This window comes from Spea bombifrons, chromosome 3, assembly GCF_027358695.1.
Source record: "Spea bombifrons isolate aSpeBom1 chromosome 3, aSpeBom1.2.pri, whole genome shotgun sequence".
Classification (NCBI taxonomy): Eukaryota; Metazoa; Chordata; class Amphibia; order Anura; family Pelobatidae; genus Spea; species Spea bombifrons.
The window spans coordinates 106,444,136-106,466,461 of NC_071089.1; the positions used below are offsets into that span (position 1 = coordinate 106,444,136).

The 22,326-nt window shown below is 44.0% G+C and overlaps 1 protein-coding gene across 1 annotated transcript in view; it reads left to right on the plus strand.

Annotated features, from left to right (window-relative positions):
- The window catches only part of TPO (thyroid peroxidase), a 132,734-nt gene that overhangs the window by 16,955 nt on the left and 93,453 nt on the right, over positions 1 to 22,326 (plus strand). Inside the window, exons 8-10 of the mRNA XM_053460445.1 lie at positions 10,339 to 10,509; positions 12,574 to 12,811; positions 18,758 to 18,966. Of these exons, the coding sequence (XP_053316420.1) occupies positions 10,339 to 10,509; positions 12,574 to 12,811; positions 18,758 to 18,966 (618 nt within the window). The remainder of the gene's footprint in view (positions 1 to 10,338; positions 10,510 to 12,573; positions 12,812 to 18,757; positions 18,967 to 22,326) is intronic.

Sequence of the window (22,326 nt, forward strand, 5' to 3'; positions counted from 1 at the left end):
CAGTGTTTCAAGTTAATAATAATAATATTATTTAATAATAATATATTATTGTACGTGTTTGCAAAAAAAGAGATGGGGAGAAAGTGGGGATCTGATGGGGGAAAATGCTGTCCCCCCAGATTTTAAGGGGTTCCTACGCCCATGGTTGCATGGTCATTGTACCTGTGTCACCGTGACCACTGTGTGTGATGCCTCCCAAGATCAGTACAGAGGAAGCAAAGTTCTGTCCTGGCAAAGTTAGAGTGGCAGAATTTTTATAATTTTGGAGCTGTATGCCACCAAAATGGTTTTGAAAAGAAACAACTAAGGTCCAATTGAAGTGCAGACTTTTAGCTTTAATTCAAAGAGTTGAACAAAAATATTGTCGGAACCGTTTAGGAACTGCAACAATTTTCATATACAGCCCCCTTATTTCAGGGGCTGAAATGTAATTGCACAAATCAACACAATCATAAATAAAATATTCATTTGTAATACTTTGTTGAGAATCCTTTGCAGGCAATAATTGCTTGAAGTCTGGAACATTTGGACATCACCAAACTCTGGATTTCCTCCTTTGTGGTGCTTTGTCGGGTCGATAGTGCAGCTTTCTTCAGTTGTTGTTTGTTTGTGGGTCTTTCTGCCTTAAGTTTTGTCTTCAGCAAATGAAATGCATGCTTGATCGGGTTGAGATCAGGTGATTGAATCGGCCATTGCAGAATAAACCACTTCTTTGGCTTAAAAAACTCCTGGGTTGCTTTTGCTGTATGCTTTGGGTCATTGTGCATCTGAAGAATGAAGCGCCGTTTAATAAGCTTTACTGAATTAGGCTGAATCTGAGCAGACAATATACCCTTTACACAAATGAATCTGGCTGCTTCTGCCTTCTATCACATCATCAATAAACACTAATGACCCAGTGCCATTGAAAGCCAATAATGTCCATGCCATCACACTGCCTCCACTGTGTTTTACAGATTATGCTTTATATCATGAGCCCTTCCAAGTCTTCTTCTTCCTTTTTTCTTCCCATCATTCTGGTACAGGTTGCTTTTAGTTTAATCTGTTCAATGAATGCTGTTCCAGAACTGTTGGCTTTTTAAGATTTTTTTTTTGTGGCAAAGTCTAATCTGTCAAACCCGGAGAGTTCTCAGGTATGTGTATATATATATATATATATATATATACGATGTCAAAAAATAGAGTATTGCAGAGTATGCGGTGATACCTTTTTTATTGGACTAACATAATATTAAAAAGACAAGCTTTCGAGAGTTATCCTCCCTTCATCAGGTCTGAAGCAATACTAATCAACATGTTGATTAGTATTGCTTCAGACCTGATGAAGGGAGGATAACTCTCGAAAGCTTGTCTTTTTAATATTATGTTAGTCCAATAAAAAAGGTATCACCGCATACTCTGCAATACTCTATTTTTTGACATCGTGTCTACTGGACTAATACGGCTTCACCCTTTCACATATATATATATATATATTGTGGTAAAGTGTATGGGAGAGTGGTTGATGGGATATATATCTCACCTGGTTACCTCAGCCAGGCATGGTAGCAAACCCAGGTGCTCTCAGGTGAGGCTTCCTAAGCTCGTTACTGGGGAGGAAGCCTTAAAAGAGAGGGCTGTTAGGTTTGCAGAGGGAGGGAGAACCTGAATGAAGGAGCAGCTACAGCCAGCGCTGCAGCCCACCAGGTATGAAGCTTTACCCCATACAGAACTGGTTACTTTGCTTTGTGACAGACCTTAGGCTGCTAGAGAGGTATCCTGCTGTTTAGTTAGAGCCGGACAGGCTTATAGTTTGTTTTGTTTACAAGGTGCTCTGTGACTACAACATCTAAATAAACGCGCTTTTACGTTGGAAACCTGTGTGAAACCGTCATTGCCGCCCCATGCGTGAGCTGTCCCCTACAATTGGTGGAGAATGCGGGCACAGTGGTGCTAGGAGCAACGGCAGGACAAAACACAGCATCTGAATTTTGTGGACATTTAAAGGGCCGGAAGCATATGTCCTGAGTGAAGGCTGCAGCACTGTAAGGCCCATCCGGCACAATGGAGGAAGTGATAAAGCAGCTGATACAGGCTAACCTGAGACATGAGCAGGCCTTGGAACAGCAACGGAAGTTTCATGCAGAGGCTTTTCACGCCCAGCAACATGCGCAACAGCAGAATATGGCCCAACAACAGGAAACGAATCGCCTGTTAATGGAGCAGATTGCTGCGCTCAGAGAGACTGTTGTGGCTCAGCCCCAACAAGTGGAGGCAAGCCCCCTTGAGACTGTTAACGTGAGGAGGGCCGTTCAGCGGGGCTTACAAAAAATGACACCCGACGACGACGTTGAGGCATACCTCACCGTATTTGAGAGAGTGGCGGAGAGAGAGAGACTGCCAGTTGCAGAGTGGGCAGAAGTGATTGCACCCTTCCTGACTGGTGAACCGCAAAAGGCCTACTATGACCTCGGGGAGCAGGATGTCCGGGACTTTACAAAACTAAAAATGGAGATCCTTGCTCGCCTGGGTGTTACGCCCGCTGTTCGGGCCAAGAGAGTCCACTGTTGGAAATACACCATGGACAAGCCTGCCAGGTCCCAGATGTATGATCTGATTCATCTTGTACGCAAGTGGCTGGAACCAGAATCCACTACACCAGCCCAGATTGTGGAAAAGGTGGTAGTGGACCACTACCTCCGCGCCCTCCCGGCGGAGCTACAACGGTGGGTTGGGCATGGAGACCCCAGAACTGCTGAGCAGCTTGTCAACATGGTGGAAAGGTTCATAGCAACCGAGGACTTCCTCCGTGAGGTCCCTGCGGCACCAACACCTTCCAAGACTGTCAGACCCGCGACATCTTTGGGTAAGAGAGTTCCAGCTGGAGGTGTATGGAAAAATGTGAGAGAGAGCAGGGCTCTAGAGTTTGGGCAAGGGCAAAAGACTGATCCTGAACCCCTGGGACCCCACAATCCTAGAAAAGGCTCCCTACTAAGGAGGCCAGGGACCCCCCAGTGCTGGAGGTGCCATGAGTGGGGACACATAGCCGCCTATTGCCCTCTTAACTCAGAGCCCATGGTGTGTGACGCTAGTCGGCGTCAGTCCCTGTTTGCAGAACCTGTTTGTGCAGCCATTCCAGAATCAGCGACTGAGCCGCATTTTTGTATGGTGAAGATAGGTGACTGCTCCGTGAAGGCACTTTTGGACTCGGGTAGCCTGGTGACTTTGGTTCGGGCTGGCCTTGTGACTATGGACTACGTGCCGAACAAGCACATAAGAGTGCTATGCATCCACGGGGATATTGTAGCTTACCCTGTGGCCCCCATTAAGTTGGTGACCCCATCTGGAACTGTGACCTATGAAGTCGGAGTTGTAAAAAGACTTATGCATGCGGTTATATTAGGCCGCGATTTCCCCTTGTTCTGGGAGTTGTGGAGAAGGGGGAACGTTTCTGCAGCTGGGGAACAAACTCCGGCAGAGTCTGTACCCCTCCCTGTAAGTAATGGGTCAGGTGAGACGGCCATTGGGAACAATGATACCAGTAAGGGGCATGATGAAAAGGATCTAGGCCCACCTGAAATGTATAGTGAAGATTCTTTCCCCTTGCAGGTGTTAGCTGGGGAGGAAGAAGAAGAAACTTCCCTACCCGGCCAACAGGTCTTAGATTTAGAAATGTCTCGGGGTAACTTCGGGACCGAGCAAGTGAGAGACCCCACTCTGGGAACTGCACGGGCAAATGTCACGGTAGTAAATGGGGTACCACAGGAACCTGAAGCTGACCAGAAATTTCCGCATTTTGCCATGAATGGGGATCTAGTGTACCGGGTCACCAAAGTTAACAAGGAAATTGTGGAACAGCTTCTGGTGCCAAAACCATACCGACACCTGGTGCTGGACATAGCCCATAACCATGTGTTTGGGGGGCACTTGGGGACTAATAAAACACAAGAGAGGGTCCTCCAAAGGTTTTATTGGCCTGGGGTATATGAAGAAGTAAAAAGGTATTGTGAGTCATGCCCCACATGCCAGAAGAGTGCCCCAACACCACACTTCCGTAGCCCCTTGGTGCCACTTCCCATCATTGAAGTACCATTTGAGAGAGTTGCCATGGATTTGGTAGGGCCCATTGTCAAATCTGCTAGGGGACACCAATACATTTTGGTTGTCTTGGATTATGCTACCCGGTACCCAGAGGCGGTACCCTTAAGAAACATGGCCTCCAAAAATATTGCTAGGGAGTTGTTTTACATGTTCTCTCGCACGGGGATCCCTAAAGAAATTCTTACTGACCAGGGTACGCCCTTTATGTCACGGGTCATGAAAGACCTGTGTAAGTTGTTTAAAATCACTCACCTCCGTACCTCAGTGTACCACCCTCAAACAGACGGGTTAGTGGAGAGGTTTAACAAAACCCTAAAGCATATGCTAAAAAAGGTGGTAGAAAGGGATGGTCGGGATTGGGACTGTCTATTACCCTACCTCATGTTCTCTATCCGGGAGGTGCCCCAAGCGTCTACAGGGTTTTCCCCCTTTGAGTTAGTCTATGGCCGACATCCACGGGGTTTGTTAGATATTGCCAAAGAAACTTGGGAGACCGAGGCCACCCCATATAAGAGTGTTATTGAACATGTGGCTCAGATGCAGGAGCGAATAGCGACGGTGATGCCTATAGTTAAAACGCATCTGCAAAGAGCGCAGGAGGCCCAGAGCAGAATTTATAACAGATCTGCCAGGTTGAGGGCCTTTAATCCTGGGGACAGGGTCCTGGTTTTAGTGCCCACCGTCGAAAGTAAGTTTTTAGCCAAGTGGCAGGGTCCCTATGAGGCTGTAGAGAAGATGAGTGAGGTGAACTACAAGGTCCATCAACCGGGCAGGAGAAAACCCTTCCAGGTTTACCACGTAAACCTGATCAAGCCGTGGAAAGAGCGGGAGTCTTTGGGGGCGACCCAGGCAGGGGTCAAAGAAGTGGGGCAACCAGTTCCCCCAGTGACAATAGGAGAGGCACTGTCAGTGCCCCAGAAGCAGGAGGTGAGGGAGTTCCTGCAGGAAAACAGACGCAAGTTTTCGGACCAACCTGGCCGTACCCACCTCATAAAACACCATATTAAAACTGAGCCTCACAGTAAAGTGAACCTGAAGCCATACAGGATACCAGAAGCCCGTAGAGAGGCGGTATCCACGGAGGTCAGGCGCATGCGTGAATTAGGTGTTATTGAGGAATCTACTAGTGAATGGTCAAGCCCCATAGTGCTAATCCCAAAACCCAACGGGACGTGGAGGTTCTGTAATGACTTCAGGAGATTAAATGAGGTCTCAAAGTTTGATGCGTACCCCATGCCCCGAGTGGATGAACTGGTTGAGAGGCTTGGGAAGGCAAGGTACATTACAACACTTGACCTTACAAAGGGCTATTGGCAGATACCGTTAACTGAGGAGGCTAAAGAGAAGACTGCCTTTTCCACTCCAGAGGGCCTGTTCCAGTATGTTGTGATGCCATTTGGGTTACATGGGGCCCCTGCTACCTTTCAGAGGCTGATGGATCTGATTTTGAGACCACATCGTGATTATGCCGCTGCTTACCTGGACGATGTGGTAATTTTTTCGTCTGACTGGAAAAGTCACCTCGGTAAGGTACAGGGCGTGTTAGACTCCATTAGTGATGCAGGCCTAACCATAAACCCTGAAAAATGTGCAGTGGGTCTGGAGGAAGCAAGATACCTGGGTTATATCATTGGTAGGGGGCTGGTTAAACCCCAGATCAATAAGATTGAGGCGATACAGAACTGGCCTAGGCCAGTAACAAAGAAACAGGTGAGGGCTTTCCTTGGCATAACCGGGTACTACCGTCGGTTCGTGCCCAATTTTGCCTCCATGGCCACACCATTGACAGACTTAACAAAGGGTGGTAAGTCAGTGATGGTAAAGTGGAACCCCGAGGCAGAAAGGGCTTTTCAGAGTCTGAAGTCTGCCCTGTGTGACCAGCCAGTGCTCGTTTCCCCTGATTTTAGGAAACCATTTCTGGTTCAGACAGACGCGTCTGCTAGAGGTTTGGGGGCAGTTTTGTCACAAGTGGTTAATGGGGAAGAACACCCAGTGCTGTACTTGAGTAGGAAACTGACCCCAGCCGAGGAAAATTATGCCATAGTGGAAAGGGAGTGTCTCGCCATAAAGTGGGCGTTGGAGTCCCTGAGATATTATCTCCTGGGCAGGGAATTCGTGTTGGTGACTGACCATGCTCCTCTGGCATGGATGAAACAGAATAAGGAGAGGAATGCAAGAGTGACCAGATGGTTTCTCTCCTTGCAAAATTTTAGATTTACAGTGGAGCATAGACCAGGGAAGTTACATGGGAATGCGGATGCGTTGTCCAGGGTGTACTGTATGGTTGCTGCCGCTGTCCAGACCCCTGGTCTGGAGTCGACGGGGGGGATATGTGGTAAAGTGCATGGGAGAGTGGTTGATGGGATATATATCTCACCTGGTTACCTCAGCCAGGCATGGTAGCAAACCCAGGTGCTCTCAGGTGAGGCTTCCTAAGCTCGTTACTGGGGAGGAAGCCTTAAAAGAGAGGGCTGTTAGGTTTGCAGAGGGAGGGAGAACCTGAATGAAGGAGCAGCTACAGCCAGCGCTGCAGCCCACCAGGTATGAAGCTTTACCCCATACAGAACTGGTTACTTTGCTTTGTGACAGACCTTAGGCTGCTAGAGAGGTATCCTGCTGTTTAGTTAGAGCCGGACAGGCTTATAGTTTGTTTTGTTTACAAGGTGCTCTGTGACTACAACATCTAAATAAACGCGCTTTTACGTTGGAAACCTGTGTGAAACCGTCATTGCCGCCCCATGCGTGAGCTGTCCCCTACAATATATATATATATATATATATATATATATATATATATATATATATATATATATATATATATATATATATATGGAAAAACAGAACAAATAACATTTAAAATGTTTAAAACAGCCCCTACTAGTTGTGCCACACTCACAAGATTGTAGTAGGTTCTGCTCCTTTAAGATAACCTTAGGAATCCAGGAGGTTTGCTGGAACTTTTAAAACCACCTCAAAGTTTTAAAAACCGGTCATCTGCTGGATACAAATGAATGGCAGGCAGGGTATCTTCCAAGAACTCTTTATTTGCAATAGCCCATTAACAACACTTAATGCTTTAAAAAACTCCAACGCGTTTCGTCATATACTGACTTCATTAGGGACTAGTTATAATACATCAAGAAACATAAGCTAACAAAAAATAAAACATGACAACCCGGAGGATTCGGGTCTTGACCCCGAGGATACGTGTCAAGACCCGAATCCTCCGGGTTGTCATGTTTTATTTTTTGTTAGCTTATGTTTCTTAAATATGGAAATATCTTCAAGATATTTAGGTGATAAAACTAGCCTAATAATATTTTACTGCTTTAATCAATGTATAAAGAAAACCAAAAGGGGATGGTGCAAGGACACCAAGACAACATGAAAAACAATAAATAATACATAATAGTGCAATACTTAAAATAAATGGATTATAAATTAAATAGGAAGTCGTTGCATACACAAACAGATGGTTAAGAACGTGCTCAATATGAAAAAAGATGATACTCTGCCCTGGATAAAGTTCTTACTTCTTCTTTAATGAATACTTCAATACAAACACAAAATTACCAGCAATGGTGTATTATCTAACAACCACAGGCATACCCCAGCTAAAGTATACACTTACAGGAGCCACACTAAAAAAATTGTGGATAAAATGCAAGCAAGAAAAAGGTCCAATACAAACAAATCAATTCAATTAATATTTTCCTCTCCAAAAATGTGTAATGTGACAATGAGTGTGAATGCAGGCTTTAAATATTTAATTACACACTATTAACATAGATTGTAATATACTTGTGAATTGAACTTTGGAAACTACTGTATTTGCTCGATTATAAGACGACCCTGATTATAAGACGACCCCCCAAAATCTGAATATTAACTTAGGAAAAAAAGAAAAAGCCTGAATATAAGATGACCCCAAAGGAAAAAAGTTTTACCAGTAAATGTTAATTCATGTAAGCTATTTTTTTTAATAAAAGCTATGATTGAGAAAAATATTTTTTTTTGTTTTTATTTCTTGTATTTTCCAACCTGTCCCCCAGTTACGCACATCTGCTCCCAGGCTTGCCACTCCAATATGGCACTGTGGCTCATGATATGCCTTTTAACCCTCTATATGCCACTGTGCCCCATGGTATGCCTTTTGACCCCCTATGTGCCACTCTGCCTCCAGAAATGCCTTATACCCCTATATCCCATTCTGGCATTTAGGGGGTTAAAATGCATATTATGGGGCAGAGTGGCATATAGGGAGGTATAAGGCATTTCAGGAGGCAGAGTGGCATTATGGGAGTTAAAAGGCATTGTATAGAACACTCTGCCTCCAGAAATGCCTTATACCCCTATATGCCACTCTGGCATTTAGGGGGTTAAAGGCATATTATGGGGCAGAGTGCCATATAGGGAGGTATAAGGCATTTCAGGAGGTGCTCTATTAAATGCCCCCTTAACGCCACTCCAGAAATGCCCTATGCCCCCATTTAACACACACACACACACCCTATACCCCCACTTCACTAACACACACACACTCTCTCTCTCTCACCTCTCTCAGCCCTCTCTTACCGGTGCTTCCAGCCGGGGCAGCGGGTTGACGTCGCCTTCCGCTGCAGCCGCCAGCCGGAAGGAGGTGGAGTTGGCAGCGGGGGTTTGTATGCGTCCGTCGCATATACTTTCCCCGGTGCGGGGAGCTCTGATCTCTGAAGGTCTACGCGACGGACGCAGACAACCCCCGCTGCTAGCCACACCTCCTTCCGGCTGCAGCGGACGTTGTGCCCCAGCAACACAGCAGGAAGCACCGGTAAGTGTGTGTATGATGTGTGGGGGGGGGGCAGGAGGATCCAGGTCCCCTGCAGCGGTGCGGGGGATCTGGATCTTAGTCTCCTAATCAGACCTCTATTTGAGGTCTGATTAGAAGACGACCCCGATTAGAAGACGAGGGGTATTTTTCAGAGCATTTGCTCTGAAAAAACCCTTGTCTTATAATCGAGCAAATACGGTATGTTTATGACACTCATAAGTAAACTAACCAAATGTTATAAGCAAAATTATGCAGCACTGTACAATAAGTAGACAGGATACAACCAGCAGTATGTGGCATAACAATTTGACAACAAGTGAGGAGGACTTTGCTCACCTCTCTCAGCCCTCTCTTACTGGTGCTTCCAGCCGGGGCAACGGGTTGACGTCGCCTTCCGCTGCAGCCGCCAGCCGGAAGGAGGTGGAGTTGGCAGCGGGGGTTTGTATGCGTCCGTCGCGTATACTTTCCCCGGTGCGGGGAGCTCTGATCTCTGAAGGTCTACGCGACGGACGCAGACAACCCCCGCTGCTAGCCACACCTCCTTCCGGCTGCAGCGGACGTTGTGCCCCGGCAACACAGCAGGAAGCACCGGTAAGTGTGTGTATGATGTGTGGGGGGGGGACAGGAGGATCCAGGTCCCCTGCAGCGGTGCGGGGGATCTGGATCTTAGTCTCCTAAACAGACCTCTATTTGAGGTCTGATTAGAAGACGACCCCGATTAGAAGACGAGGGGTATTTTTCAGAGCATTTGCTCTGAAAAAACCCTCGTCTTATAATCGAGCAAATACGGTATGTTTATGACGCTCATAAGTAAACTAACCAAATGTTATAAGCAAAATTATGCAGCACTGTACAATAAGTAGACAGGATACAACCAGCAGTATGTGGCATAACAATTTGACAACAAGTGAGGAGGACTTTGCTCACACGAGCTTACAATCAAGAGATTTTACTGCATGCAAATTGGTCGCATTACTTAGTTATTGGATTTAGAGTCTCAGACTGCCTCTACAGAAAGCTGGAAACATTCACCAGCTCAATAGCACTCCCATCCACCAGCACTCCAGTGGAAGCATAGCACTGAAATTTAAAAAAGTAGCAGCAGCCAGTCACATGCATGGTATCTGAACAGTGATGTTTTGCTAGTACACATGAGATTGTCTGCTACAACCTCCAGATTTAGTGGTTTATATCTCCTTCCATATTTTCAAACTACTGAGTAATTCCAAGCAAGTTGCAATTGAGATCTGGGCTAGTCTGTGGCTACTTTTGAAAGGCATGCTACTATCATTATAAAAAATAAAATGTAAAAATTCATAACATCAGTTATACAATTATTACTACTTAGAAAAAAATGTTATAAAACTAGAGTATATTGAGTATTACTGAATTGAATATTACACTATGAGAACACAACTGTGTTTTTATTTCATGTAAAACCATTTAAGGTGGACTGGATCCATTATTAAGAGGAATGCTTGGAAAATCTGCCAAACTCCAAACACAAAAAGATATGATAAATGAAGAGTTGACTGAAAAACTAATTGTGTTGTCAATTAATGGTTCAATGGATTTGTCATCGTTAAATTTGCAGAGAGGACGTGATCATGGTCTACCAGGTCAGTTGATACCTTGCATGTACATTACAACATAACAATATAATTGAGCATTCCTAGAAACTGAATTTATATGTGTTAATATATGGTAGTGTTTTTAAAATATCTTAAAGCTGGGCTTGACAAACCTCAAGCAGCAGGTTTCCATGGTGGGTGTCAGGGGTGCATGGCACCAAGGCATCTCACCATGTGACCATGTGGTAGTAGAGAGGCAGCACGGTGTAAACAGAGAGTATGAGTTGCAGTAGAGACAGGTCTTTTTAAGGTAAGTGGGAGGGGGATTAGTGTATATATGTGTGTGTGTACTGTACTGTGTGTATATATAGTGCTAGAGTCACTATGTGTATGTGTAAAGTACTGTAGTGTTGAAAACAGTAGATATGTGTGTATATTAGACATGTGCAAATGTCATTTTCGGCCAACGAATTTCGTTCCCTGTCCATTCGGATTGGCCAAAAATGGGAGGGCCTACATTCACTCTCACTCACATTCTCTTCACTCTTATATCTTCAATCTGCTGTCTTCAGCCCTCTAACTTCATCCTCATCTCCGCCGACATAACGCATCTAGAACTTCCCCCAAAATGGCGGCTCTTGAGGTGACGTCCTCTACCTTATCCTCCAATCGGGTAGAGGACATCACCGAAAGCGTCTTCATTTTGCCCTCTCTTGAACTCAGGGTAAAATGGCATGTAAGGATGTCACTGGAATCACCACCACTTTGGCCAGGTTATGTCTGCAGAGATGCGGACGAAGATAATAGATAAAAGATGAAAGAGAGAACATAGAAGATAAAGACCAAGATGATGCACAAGCATAAGCAGTCAGTGAAAGAGGCCTGCCGAGAAAGATGTTGGTTAAACAGAGAAAGTGGGCACTGGGCAGCCAATTTAGATCCCAACTTAAAAATACGTCCCCGAATTCCCTCCGTACCAAATGGGCAGACAATGTAATTCATAGCCATGAAACAAATGGGCCAAAAACGAACCAAAGAATTTGTCCAAATCATTGTTGGCCCATTTGCACACAGGAGGCTCTGCTATTATGGAGAAATTTCACTGGAAAGTCTCCGGGAGGAGAAAAAAGATGGAAAATAGAAGATGAACAAGATGAAAAAGAAGATAGTGGTCAGAGGACAAGGTAGGGAAACATTCAGATAGTGTGCATTGTGTCCTACTTGGTTCGTAGGAAAGGAGAGTAGAGAACAACTTGCAGATAGGCCAGGACACTGAGGTAGACACACTGGACAAATCCCTCACAGTGAGTAGAGCAGAGTTAGAGGGACAGGTAGAGTCCACAAGGTCTGGATACACTGGAGAACTGTGGAACAGGTGATCAGCAGCTAAACCCCCGAAGTGGCACAGGAGGGATGAGATGTCCAGCAGTACAAAGTCATGGTCACAAGCAGGCCAATGGCAGAAACAGCAATCAGAGTCTAGAGACAGCAGCCAGAGAAACATAGTGGACAAAAAAAAAAGATTAGCGATTAGAACGCTAAGTTGCACAACAATTGAGCAACGAGGAACGGTGTCAAACCTCTTTATATAAATGAGGCTGGTTATTTGGCATAGAACCATTTAACAGATTTAGCTTTATACAAGCTTCTGTCTTTAGTACATTAGTTGCTAGGTGTCAGCAGAAAACCACTGCCAGATCAATATTCTCTTGCAGCTTTCATCTGAGGAAGCTAGAGGCAAGGGGAGGAAGAAGCCTGCTGGTATGGGACCTGCTTAGTAACGGAGGAGCAAATACCCAACGGTTGTCTAAGTATTTTTCCTAACTGCGTTAAAGAGAAAGAATTAATGAGATTGTGAGAGAACGTGAATGAGAGTGTAATAGAGTGGGAGTGAATGAGCCCATGAAATTCGAACATAAATTCAGAGTTTTGTGCTTTGGTTTTGCCTCCTTTTCTCCTATGCCTCCTAAGTATAGTGTTAGTCAGTGCATGTATATTTATTACAGTTAACGGTTTTGGTTTTGCTGATTATATCGATTTTAATTAATATAGTTATGTAATAATGTAACTGCCACTTGACACATTCCATTTTTTCACATTTATTTTATATAGGCTACAATGATTGGAGAAAGTTTTGTGGCCTTCCAGTGTTAAAGACAGTATCAGACATGAGGATGGCAATCTCAGATGAGAATTTAATTAGGAAGTTGATAGATTTATACGGGCATCCGGATAATATTGATGTCTGGCTTGCTGGCTTAGCCGAAGACCTTCTTCCAGGAGCAAGAACTGGACCTCTGTTTGCATGCATAATAGGGAAGCAAATGAAAGCTTTGCGAGAAGGAGACAGGTAAAGCTGTCATGCCAGTCTATGAAAATCTTTGTTAAAATATTAATTTCCAAATTATTCTAGTGAGTCTATTTATTAAACAGTTGAGTAGAGACTTTTAGTTGTAGTTTAATTTAACTGACCAGTCTTGACCGAGATTAGGAAACAGCCCATTTATTCACTAAGTACATGCGAGTGAATGTGACGTTAAATTGTGCTAATCCCAGACGATGGCATGTTCATTGAATGACAAATCGCACACCCTTACCTGCAACTTGCACAACAAAATATTTAAGAAACAATTTGGTCCCCAAATCCCACATGCATTTTACTGCAATCAAATTGGTGCAGGCATTCTTTAGTTATTGGAATTATAAATTGGGGTTAGTTATGGTAGACCTTTTTCTCACCCTCCAAACTGACTGACTTTCTGGCAGTCTTCAATCTCAGGTTGCAAGCAAATTGTTCTTTTGGATTAAAGAGACATTTCAGATCTCATATACACTGTAATTAATATGACAGCTAAGATGTCCCTTTATATTTTCAGGACACCCCCTTCCAAATACATGGAGGGATTTTGCAGAATCCCCTCATATTCCATTGACTTCACACCTCCCAGTAATTTTCAGTGCAGTTATCATTTTCAGACTAGCAGTAAAATTGCTCAGTGTGCCACAAATAAGTTCACAAATTGTCTGCCTTGTGAGTGCTATTGTTGTGACGTGAAAGCATCTAGCAGTAACTACAGCCCATCCGCAAAGCGGTAGACCACTCACAGAGCAGGGTAGCTGAGTGCTGAAGAGTGTAAAAATTGCCTGTCCCTTGTACACTACAGAAGTCTAAACTGCCTCAGAAAGCAACATAAACGCAAACAATGTGCTTCATGAAATAGGTTTCCAACTGCACACAACCCAAAGATCACTATGCGTAGTGCCAAGCAGTAGTACCTTGACTACTCTGGGTGGATCCTGTATGTGGCACCCCCTAGACACCCATACAAAATTAATGTTGGCAAAAATATTTATTTCACAAATTTGTAAACTGTAACAGAGGGATCACATGCAAGCTGTTTCAGGGTCGGAGGTAGCATAAGCAGGCTGTGTCAGGAGCCACATGGATTCAAACCGGCAGCTTTGTGAATTCCAAGTGAATCACCTCTCCATGTACCCACCACTCCTGGTGGATCTTAAGTTGCTGTTTTCTGCTGCCTCTCCTTGGCCATATTATTCCTGCGTGCTCTTTATACACCTGCCCCTCATTTAGGCAATTAAGGCCCAATATAAACCGGGCATTATCCTAAACTCAGTGCTAGAGCATTGTGTTCCTGGCCTTGTATACTGAGCTTCTAATTTGCTGCATCTGACCTGTCTTCTTTTTTGACCCTTGGCTTTGGACTCTGACCTTGTTCTAGTGTTTATCCCTTGGTACCCTGCTGATCGTGATATACTGGTTTCTGACCTTTGACTTGGACTGTGACTATTATTCGGAACATCCTTTGTACCGTGCATTGGTCAGCATCCACTACCGCCTGCTGGCCTGCTGCTGTTTATCTGTTCCCTCCTGGTCTGCTGCTGCCTGCCAGTCTGCTGTGGTCTGCCAGCATCCCTGCCAAAAGATCTTCCAGCAGTGTGCCCTGCCATGTACCCTGCGAGAGGGCTTCCAGTTTCCTGTCTGTACTTAGCTTGTCACCCCAAGTTTATATCCTGCTCGTGCTTATAACACCTATAGATGGTGCCCAAGAGGAAGACTTGGACTAAAGTGGAGAGAAGCCTTGAACTGGACACATTGTCGGACTGCCTTTGGCCATGCTCTGAATGCAAACCTGCCCCTGCATCGTGACTCCTACCTGATCCAGCACCCAGTGCCCTTACACAGAGGTTGCAGTGGAAGGCTGCTTCGGGGGCAAGGGTGGCAGAACCAGGCTGATTCGGGGGCAGGGGTGGCAGAACCAGGCTGCTTCAGGGGCAGGGGTGGCAGTGTCAGACTGCTTTGGGGGCAGAGGCTTACCACGTCCATGTCTGGCTTCATATACTGTATAGTGATGAGGGTTATGCTGCACTACCAACATGTCTGGCTTAGTGTATAGAGATAGGTGTCAAGTTGTACCACCATCAATATGTGGCTCAGTATATTATGCTGCACCACATCTGTTCAGTAAATGTTATTCAGTTAAACATATTTCATTTATTAGTTACATTTTTTCTACTAGACATACAGTTTACAAATTTGTGAAATAAATATTCTTGCCAACATTAATTTTTTTGTGGGTGTCTTTACATCTTAACGTGTGGGGGGTGCCACATACAGGAAGTGGTTGACAGAGAAATAACCCAGTTTCCCGGTAAGTGGCCTCCTCTTTTTGCTGAGTGGCACCTCCTCTTATCAGGAGTAATGAATCATGCTTCTCTGTCTGGAAGTCAGACTGACATATCTTCGTTTGGCCAGGAGAACACTACATACCGGAATGCATAAGTAACTTCTGTAACGTCGAGGAAGGTTAATGTTAATGCTACAGCATACAAATACTTTTTAGACAATTGTATGCTTTGAACTTTGTGGCCCCAGTTTGAGGAAGGCCCTTTTCTGTTAAGCATGACTGTGCCTATGTGCACACAGCAAGATCCATACAGCCATGGTGTCACGTGTACCTTGTCCTGAAGAGGAGGAATCTTGTGCACTGCCTTGCACTGCCCACTAGCTAGAAGGTTAGGGTACTTTGAACTAGTAGTGAGCTGAGCAGGTAAACTGGAGATGCAGCACTCTCACAGATGATAAGCAGACTACCAGAATTCTGGTACAGGAGGAAAATAGATGCTGGCAGTATCACAGGAACTTCAGGGCCAGGAGGGAACAGCTGATTGTATACCCAGAGGCTGAACGGATGCTTACTGACCACTGGAATTTGGGAGCCAACAACAGCAGGAACCTCACCAGCAGCAGGACACTGGAGGAACGATAAAGGCTGACTGATGGATACAGGAACCTGTGAAAGTTAGAGCGTATCAGGACACTCGAACAGCAGGTTCAAACAGGTGGTCAGAAATTCGAAACAGGAGGTACCAGGCTGAATGACAAGCAGCAGCAGCGGAAAATCAAGGATTAAACAGCCACAAATCGAAATGGGTAACCATAAACCAGGTTGAGATCCAAGTCTGAATCAAAAATTGAGGAGGCAATCCGGGGGTACAAGGATAAGCAGCAAAGGGTCAGGTTCAAGAGAGGTCAGGAGTGGCAGGGAATGGTTAACAAACAAACTTCAGGGACAAGGGTGACTAAGCCAAAATTACTTTTTGAGACTCCAAACAACAACTGCACACCTTAAGGAAGGTGCCACTTGTTTAAGTAGTCTCTGAAGTCCCGCTAATAACCTGCTTAATTTCCAGGGCACAGTCCCTTTAAGAATGCTGACTTCTCGCGAATGCCGGAAGCACTTGCCAGGAACGATTTATACAACTCGGCTCATGGAGGCGTCGAGCAGCGGGTACATGGCTACCTGCTCCATGGGTAACTATTGGTATTAACTATTCCCTCCTCCTAAGGTGTAGCATAAGGTCATGCCCAGGACCTAGGCAAGTAGTTTATCTGTGATTAAATTGCCGAATAAGCCTAAAATTACAGCGGGTTCCCAAGATTGATCTTCAGGACCCTAACCTTTCTAATCCACCAGATATTCTAGATGACCCTTCTGGATATGGAAATTCAATATCTTGCTGACCTCGAATTCTTCAGATCCACCAGGATAGGTGCAGGAGGCAAATTACTCGGGCCACGAAAAGGGGTCAGAGATACAAGGCTTTAACAGAAATACATAAAACACAGGATGTAACTTGAATGTCTTAGGATGATCTAGACTGCCACTGGTCCTACTAGTTCAAGAATGGCAAAGGGTCCAATGTAGTTAGGACACAATTTTTTTTTTGTAGGACAACTCAACTGCAGGTTAGTCCTGGAGAGCTAAATCTGATCCCCAACCTTATATGCAGGAGAAGCATGACTTTTCTGTTGGCCACTGCTTTGATAAAGGGTTGTGCTTTTGAAAGCGTATCCTTAATTAGTGTGAATCGTTCTTTAAGCAATCTAATAATTTGTGAAAAGACTGGTCAGGGAGAGTTAGGGTGTGAAAATCATGATGAGCTCGTAAGGAGACATCTTAGTAGCGAAGTGTAGTTGATTATTGTAGGAAAACTCATGGTAAAAGCTGGAACCGATCGTCCTTCAAGTAAAAGGTATAACATCTGATGTATTGTTCCAAAGTCTGATTAGTTATATCGGTCTGTCTATTGGTTTGAGAATGGAATACAGTAGATAGACAATGTTTGATTCTCAGCTCATGACAAAAAGCCTTGCAAAATTGTGAGGTAAATTGGACTCCTCTGTCGGACACAATGGACATGGGTAGACCATGAAGCTGAAGAATCTTACACAGCAATAACAAAGCAGTAACTGCTGGCGAGGGGAAGCCTTTGGTGGGAATAAAATGTGCCATTTTGGAGAAACTTTCTATTACAACCAGAATAGGGTTATGATCTTCAGAATTTGGAAGATCAAGGATAAAGTCAAAGGCAATGTCCCCCCGGGGTAGAGTTGGAACAGGTAATGGCTGTAATAGGCCAGAAGGACATAAATACAAGTTTTTAGACTAGCATAGACTGGGCAGGCTGATACATATTGGTGTACATCCCTAACAAATGAAGGCCAACAAAAGGACCTGGTTATTAGTTCCTTGGTCTTTCTTATGCCTTCAATGGAGAACTGACAAGATAGTCTAATGTTCAGTTGGACTAGAATGGTTTTAGAAATAACAGCACCGGAGGAAAGTAGGCTTCCATCTACAGTTTGGACAAATAGGGGCTTGGCTTGAGAACAGGTGGGCACAGAAGGTATTTTAGCCAGGTTGAGATCCATGAAGCAGCTGCAGGATCCAAATACAGACATTTGCCCCTAAGCCTATTTCTGTTAATTTTTAGAGTAACCTTTATTGTGGAATCGTGTCAAATGCCTGGTTTGTACTATTATGTATGCTTCTTCCTTTTCTAGAGACTCTGGTGGTAGAGAAAGTGTTCTAGGAAGCCCAGCTGTCTTTACATTCAGAGTGTTTTGGGCTTCCACGTATTACGGGTTAAATTGTTTTTAAACATACTGCACTATTTGTTTCTTTTTGTTTTTATCTGTTTGTTATTATAATTTATCATACAAACGTTTGAATTCCACAAGTACAACAGTATCAACCTTTTTGGACTTCAGTCCATTAGCACTAAACTAATTTATTAACACTTTAATTATGGTTTGACTCAAGTATTGTCTGTAAAAAACGTGACTGCACGTTATTGTGGTCTGGGAAGAGTGTAGCTTGTACAATATTAATTGCAATTTGTATTAACTTATTTATTACCATGTTTACACTAATTATTGTACATTATTGGGCACATGTCTCTATGAAGCATTAAATAATATTTTAATTGCCACCTCCCAATAGGCAAAGGATAGGTGTGAAGGAGGCGCAAGAGAATGTATCCTACCACCTGATAGAATTAAATATTGGTATTTTTATATTAAAAACTCTTAATATAAGAGCGTCAGACAGTCACCATGAAAATGGTGGCTTCCACTTTCAATATGCAAGTTTAGGGAAAGTGGGGGCCAATCACTTTTCACTTGGTTTTAGTTTCTTTAATCCTGAGGTGATATTTGCGATTTGGAAAACGGTGCCAGCATGCATTTATAACTTGCAATAAACTTGGGCCTTAATTTACTTACAGTCGAGTTGATACAAGTCAAGTATAAATGCATGCTAGCAGTTGAAAAACTGGGATTTGTCTAACCAGTTTCAGTTTGCTACTACAAACCTGCCTCAACTGTTAGCCTCTCTCAGACATGTCTCACATAAAGTATCCATGCATATATGCTAAAAAATATTTCTATGTTAATATATACTGTATAATTAAGTGTCATATCTGTTTTTTAAAGGCTTTGGTATGAAAATAAGAAGGTTTTTACAGAAAGCCAGAAAGCTGAGCTAGGGAAACATTCACTTTCAAAGGTGATTTGTGATAACACGGGCCTTACACACATACCGACAGATGTCTTTATAATGGGAACCTACCCAAATGACTTAACGTCTTGTGATATTTTACCTGGCATCAATCTCCAAGCCTGGAAAGAGAACTTCCAAAAAGGTAGGATGGTACAACATTTATATAAACTGTGTTAACATTTTCAAATACAGATGAAGTGAAGCAGGATTATGAGTCGTAGTGCTATAAGAAATATAAAGTGCAATTTTTAACGCAAACTACCACTTTGTTGTATATTGGTTATTTTCTGTACACTAAGATACTAGATGTAAGTGAGGCTGCTTAATTGACATGTTATACTGTAAATAGATTTCCTATCAAGTCTTTTTTATTACCATATTTGCTTGATTATAAGACGACCCCCCAAAATCGAATATTAATTTAGGAAAAAAAGACAACCCTATAGGAAAAAAGTTTTGCTAGTACATTTTAATTCATGTAAACTATGTAAACTATTTTTTTTTAATAAAAGCTATGATTGAGAAAAATATTTTTTGTTTTTACTTCCTTTTATTTTCCAACCTGCCCCCCAGTTATGCACATCTGCACCCAGGCTTGCCACTCTGCCCCAGAAATGTCTTATACCCCCTATATGCCACTGTGCCCCATAATATGCCTGTTAACCCCCTCTGTGCCACTCTGCCTCCAGAAATACCTTATACCCCACTCTGGCATTTAGGGGGTTAAAAGGGATATCATGGGGCAGAGTGGCATATAGGGAGGTATAAGGCATTTCAGGAGGCAGAGTGGCGTATAGAGGGTTACAAGGCATTTCTGGAGGCAGAGTGGCATAAAGGGGGTTAAAACATATATATGGACACAAAGTGGCATTAAGGGGGTTAAAAGGCATATCATAGAGCACTACCGTATTTGCTCGATTATAAGACGACCCCCCAAAATCGAATATTATTTTAGGAAAAAAAGAAAAAGCCTACATAGACTATCATAGAGCACTCTGCCTACAGAAATTCCTTATGCAACCATTTAACACCCTCCCTCAAACTTACCGGTGCTTCTGACACCCAGGTATGTAGTCGGGGCAGCGGGTAGACGTCTACGCGATTCGCGTAGGCAACCTCCGCTGGAACCGGAAGGAGGTGCCGTTAGCAGCGGGGGATGTCTGCGTCCATCGCGCATACACCCTCCGGCTGTGCGGGGAACTCTCCTCTCTGACAGCGGGCAAGGTCTGCACGATGGACGCAGACAACCCCCGCTGCAAACCGCACCTCCTTCCGGCTGCAGCGGAAGTTGCCTACGTGAATCGTGTAGACGTCTACCCACTGCCCCGACTACACACCAGGGAGTCAGAAGCACCGGTAAGTTTGGGGGGGAAGGTTACCAGACAGGAGAATCCTGGACCCCTGCAGCGCTGCGGGGGATATGGATCTTAGTCTCATAGTCAGACCTATTTGAGGTCTGATTATAAGATGACCCTGATTATAAGAGGAAGGGTATTTTTCAGAGCATTTGCTCTGAAAAAAGCCTCGTCTTATAATCGAGCAAATACTGTATTATTGGTGGTGGGACATAGCCCGGCAATTTTGCCGAATGTGGGGCTCAAACCCACGACTCTAAACAAATTCAAGTGGCCAGCTTGTCATAATTTGCATAGCTAAAGGCCCCCTTGTGTAGCTGTTGCTGGCTGAAGGGAAATTGCTATGTGTCTGGGTGGACGCTGGCTCCATTGCACATTCTACAAAGTAGTTTTCATTTCTTGGCATTACTGTTAAAAAAAATAAGGTTGTCCAGTGTATTTATTTTCCCTAGAAGGTTTAAGTTTAGGCCCACCACTGAGGTGCACTCAGCACTATCTTAGGAACTTTTAGAGAAATTGCCATAAAAACCACATCTTCGCCCAACGTGGGCTTTTAGTGGACGATAAACAAGCATGAAATCTGCGTATTACACATGCCAAGCTCATAAGTAGTGCAACGGATGCTGTATGAATACATCCTAATTTGAAGCTGAACGCCTTTAGCTTTTCCATATTATTACTCTTATTGGTGTTGGGAGGAATACGGGCATAGGCTGTAAATGGCAATTTTCAAAGATTGACATAAATATGGTATCTTCGCCCAACGTGGGGCTCTAACCCACGACCCTGAGATTAAGAGTCTCATGCTCTACCGACTGAGCTAGCCGGGCTGTGATACCTGCATGTCCCCCCACAAAATCGGGGCTACTATAACTTGTTGCACTCAGCACTATCTTAGGAACTTTTAGAGAAATTGCCATAAAAACCACATCTTCGCCCAACGTGGGGCTCGAAGCCACGACCCTGAGATTAAGAGTCTCATGCTCTACCGACTGATCTAGCCGGGCTGTGATATCTGCATATTACCCACAGAATCGGGGCTACTATCACTTGTTGCACTCAGCGCTATCTTAGGAACGTTTAGAGAAATTGCTAGGACTCGAGATGGTCACCAGCTCCATTTGACATACAAGAAAGAAGTCAAAAGCTTTATCAAAGAAGGGAAAAATCTTTTGTCATATTATTTCCCCTAGGCTCTGTCATCGGAAGGTTTAAGCTTAGGCCCACCAGTAAACATCAGAAAAAGCTGGCATGAAATCTGCCTATGACACCTGCCAAGCTCATAAGTAGTGCAATGGATGCTGTATAAATACATCCTAATTTGAAGCTGAACGCCTTTAGCTTTTTCATATTATTACTCTTATTGGTGTTGGGAGGAATACGGGCATAGGCTGTGAACGGCAATTTTCAAAGGTTGACATAAAAATGATATCTTCGCCCAACGTGGGGCTCGAACCCACAAACCTGAGATTAAGAGTCTCATGCTCTACCGACTGAGCTAGCCGGGCTGTGATACATGCATGTCCCCTGCAAAATCGGGGCTACTATCACTTGTTGCACTCAGCAGTATCTTAGGAACTTTTAGAGAAATTGCCATAAAAACCACATCTTTTCCCAACGTGGGGCTCGAACCCACGACACTGAAAGTAAGAGTTTCATGCTCTACTGACTGAGCTAGCCGGGCTGCTATACCTGTGTGTCCTCCACTGGGTTGACATAAAAACTATGTGTTCGCCCAACATGGGGCTCGAATCACGACCCTGAGATTAAGAGTCTCATGCTCTACCGACTGATCTAGCGGGGCTGTGATATCTGCATATTCCCCACAGAATTGGGGCTACTATCACTTGTTGCACTCAGCGCTATCTTAGGAACGTTTAGAGAAATTGCTAGGACTCGAGATGGTCACCAGCTCCATTTGACATACAAGAAAGAAGTCAAAAGCTTTATCAAAGAAGGGAAAAATCTTTTGTCATATTATTTCCCCTAGGCTCTGTCATCTGAAGGTTTAAACTTAGGCCCACCAGTAAACATCAGAAAAAGCTGGCATGAAATCTGCCTATGACACCTGTCAAGCTCATAAATTGTGCAATGGATGCTGTATAAATACATCCTAATTTGAAGCTGAACGCCTTTGGCTTTTTCAT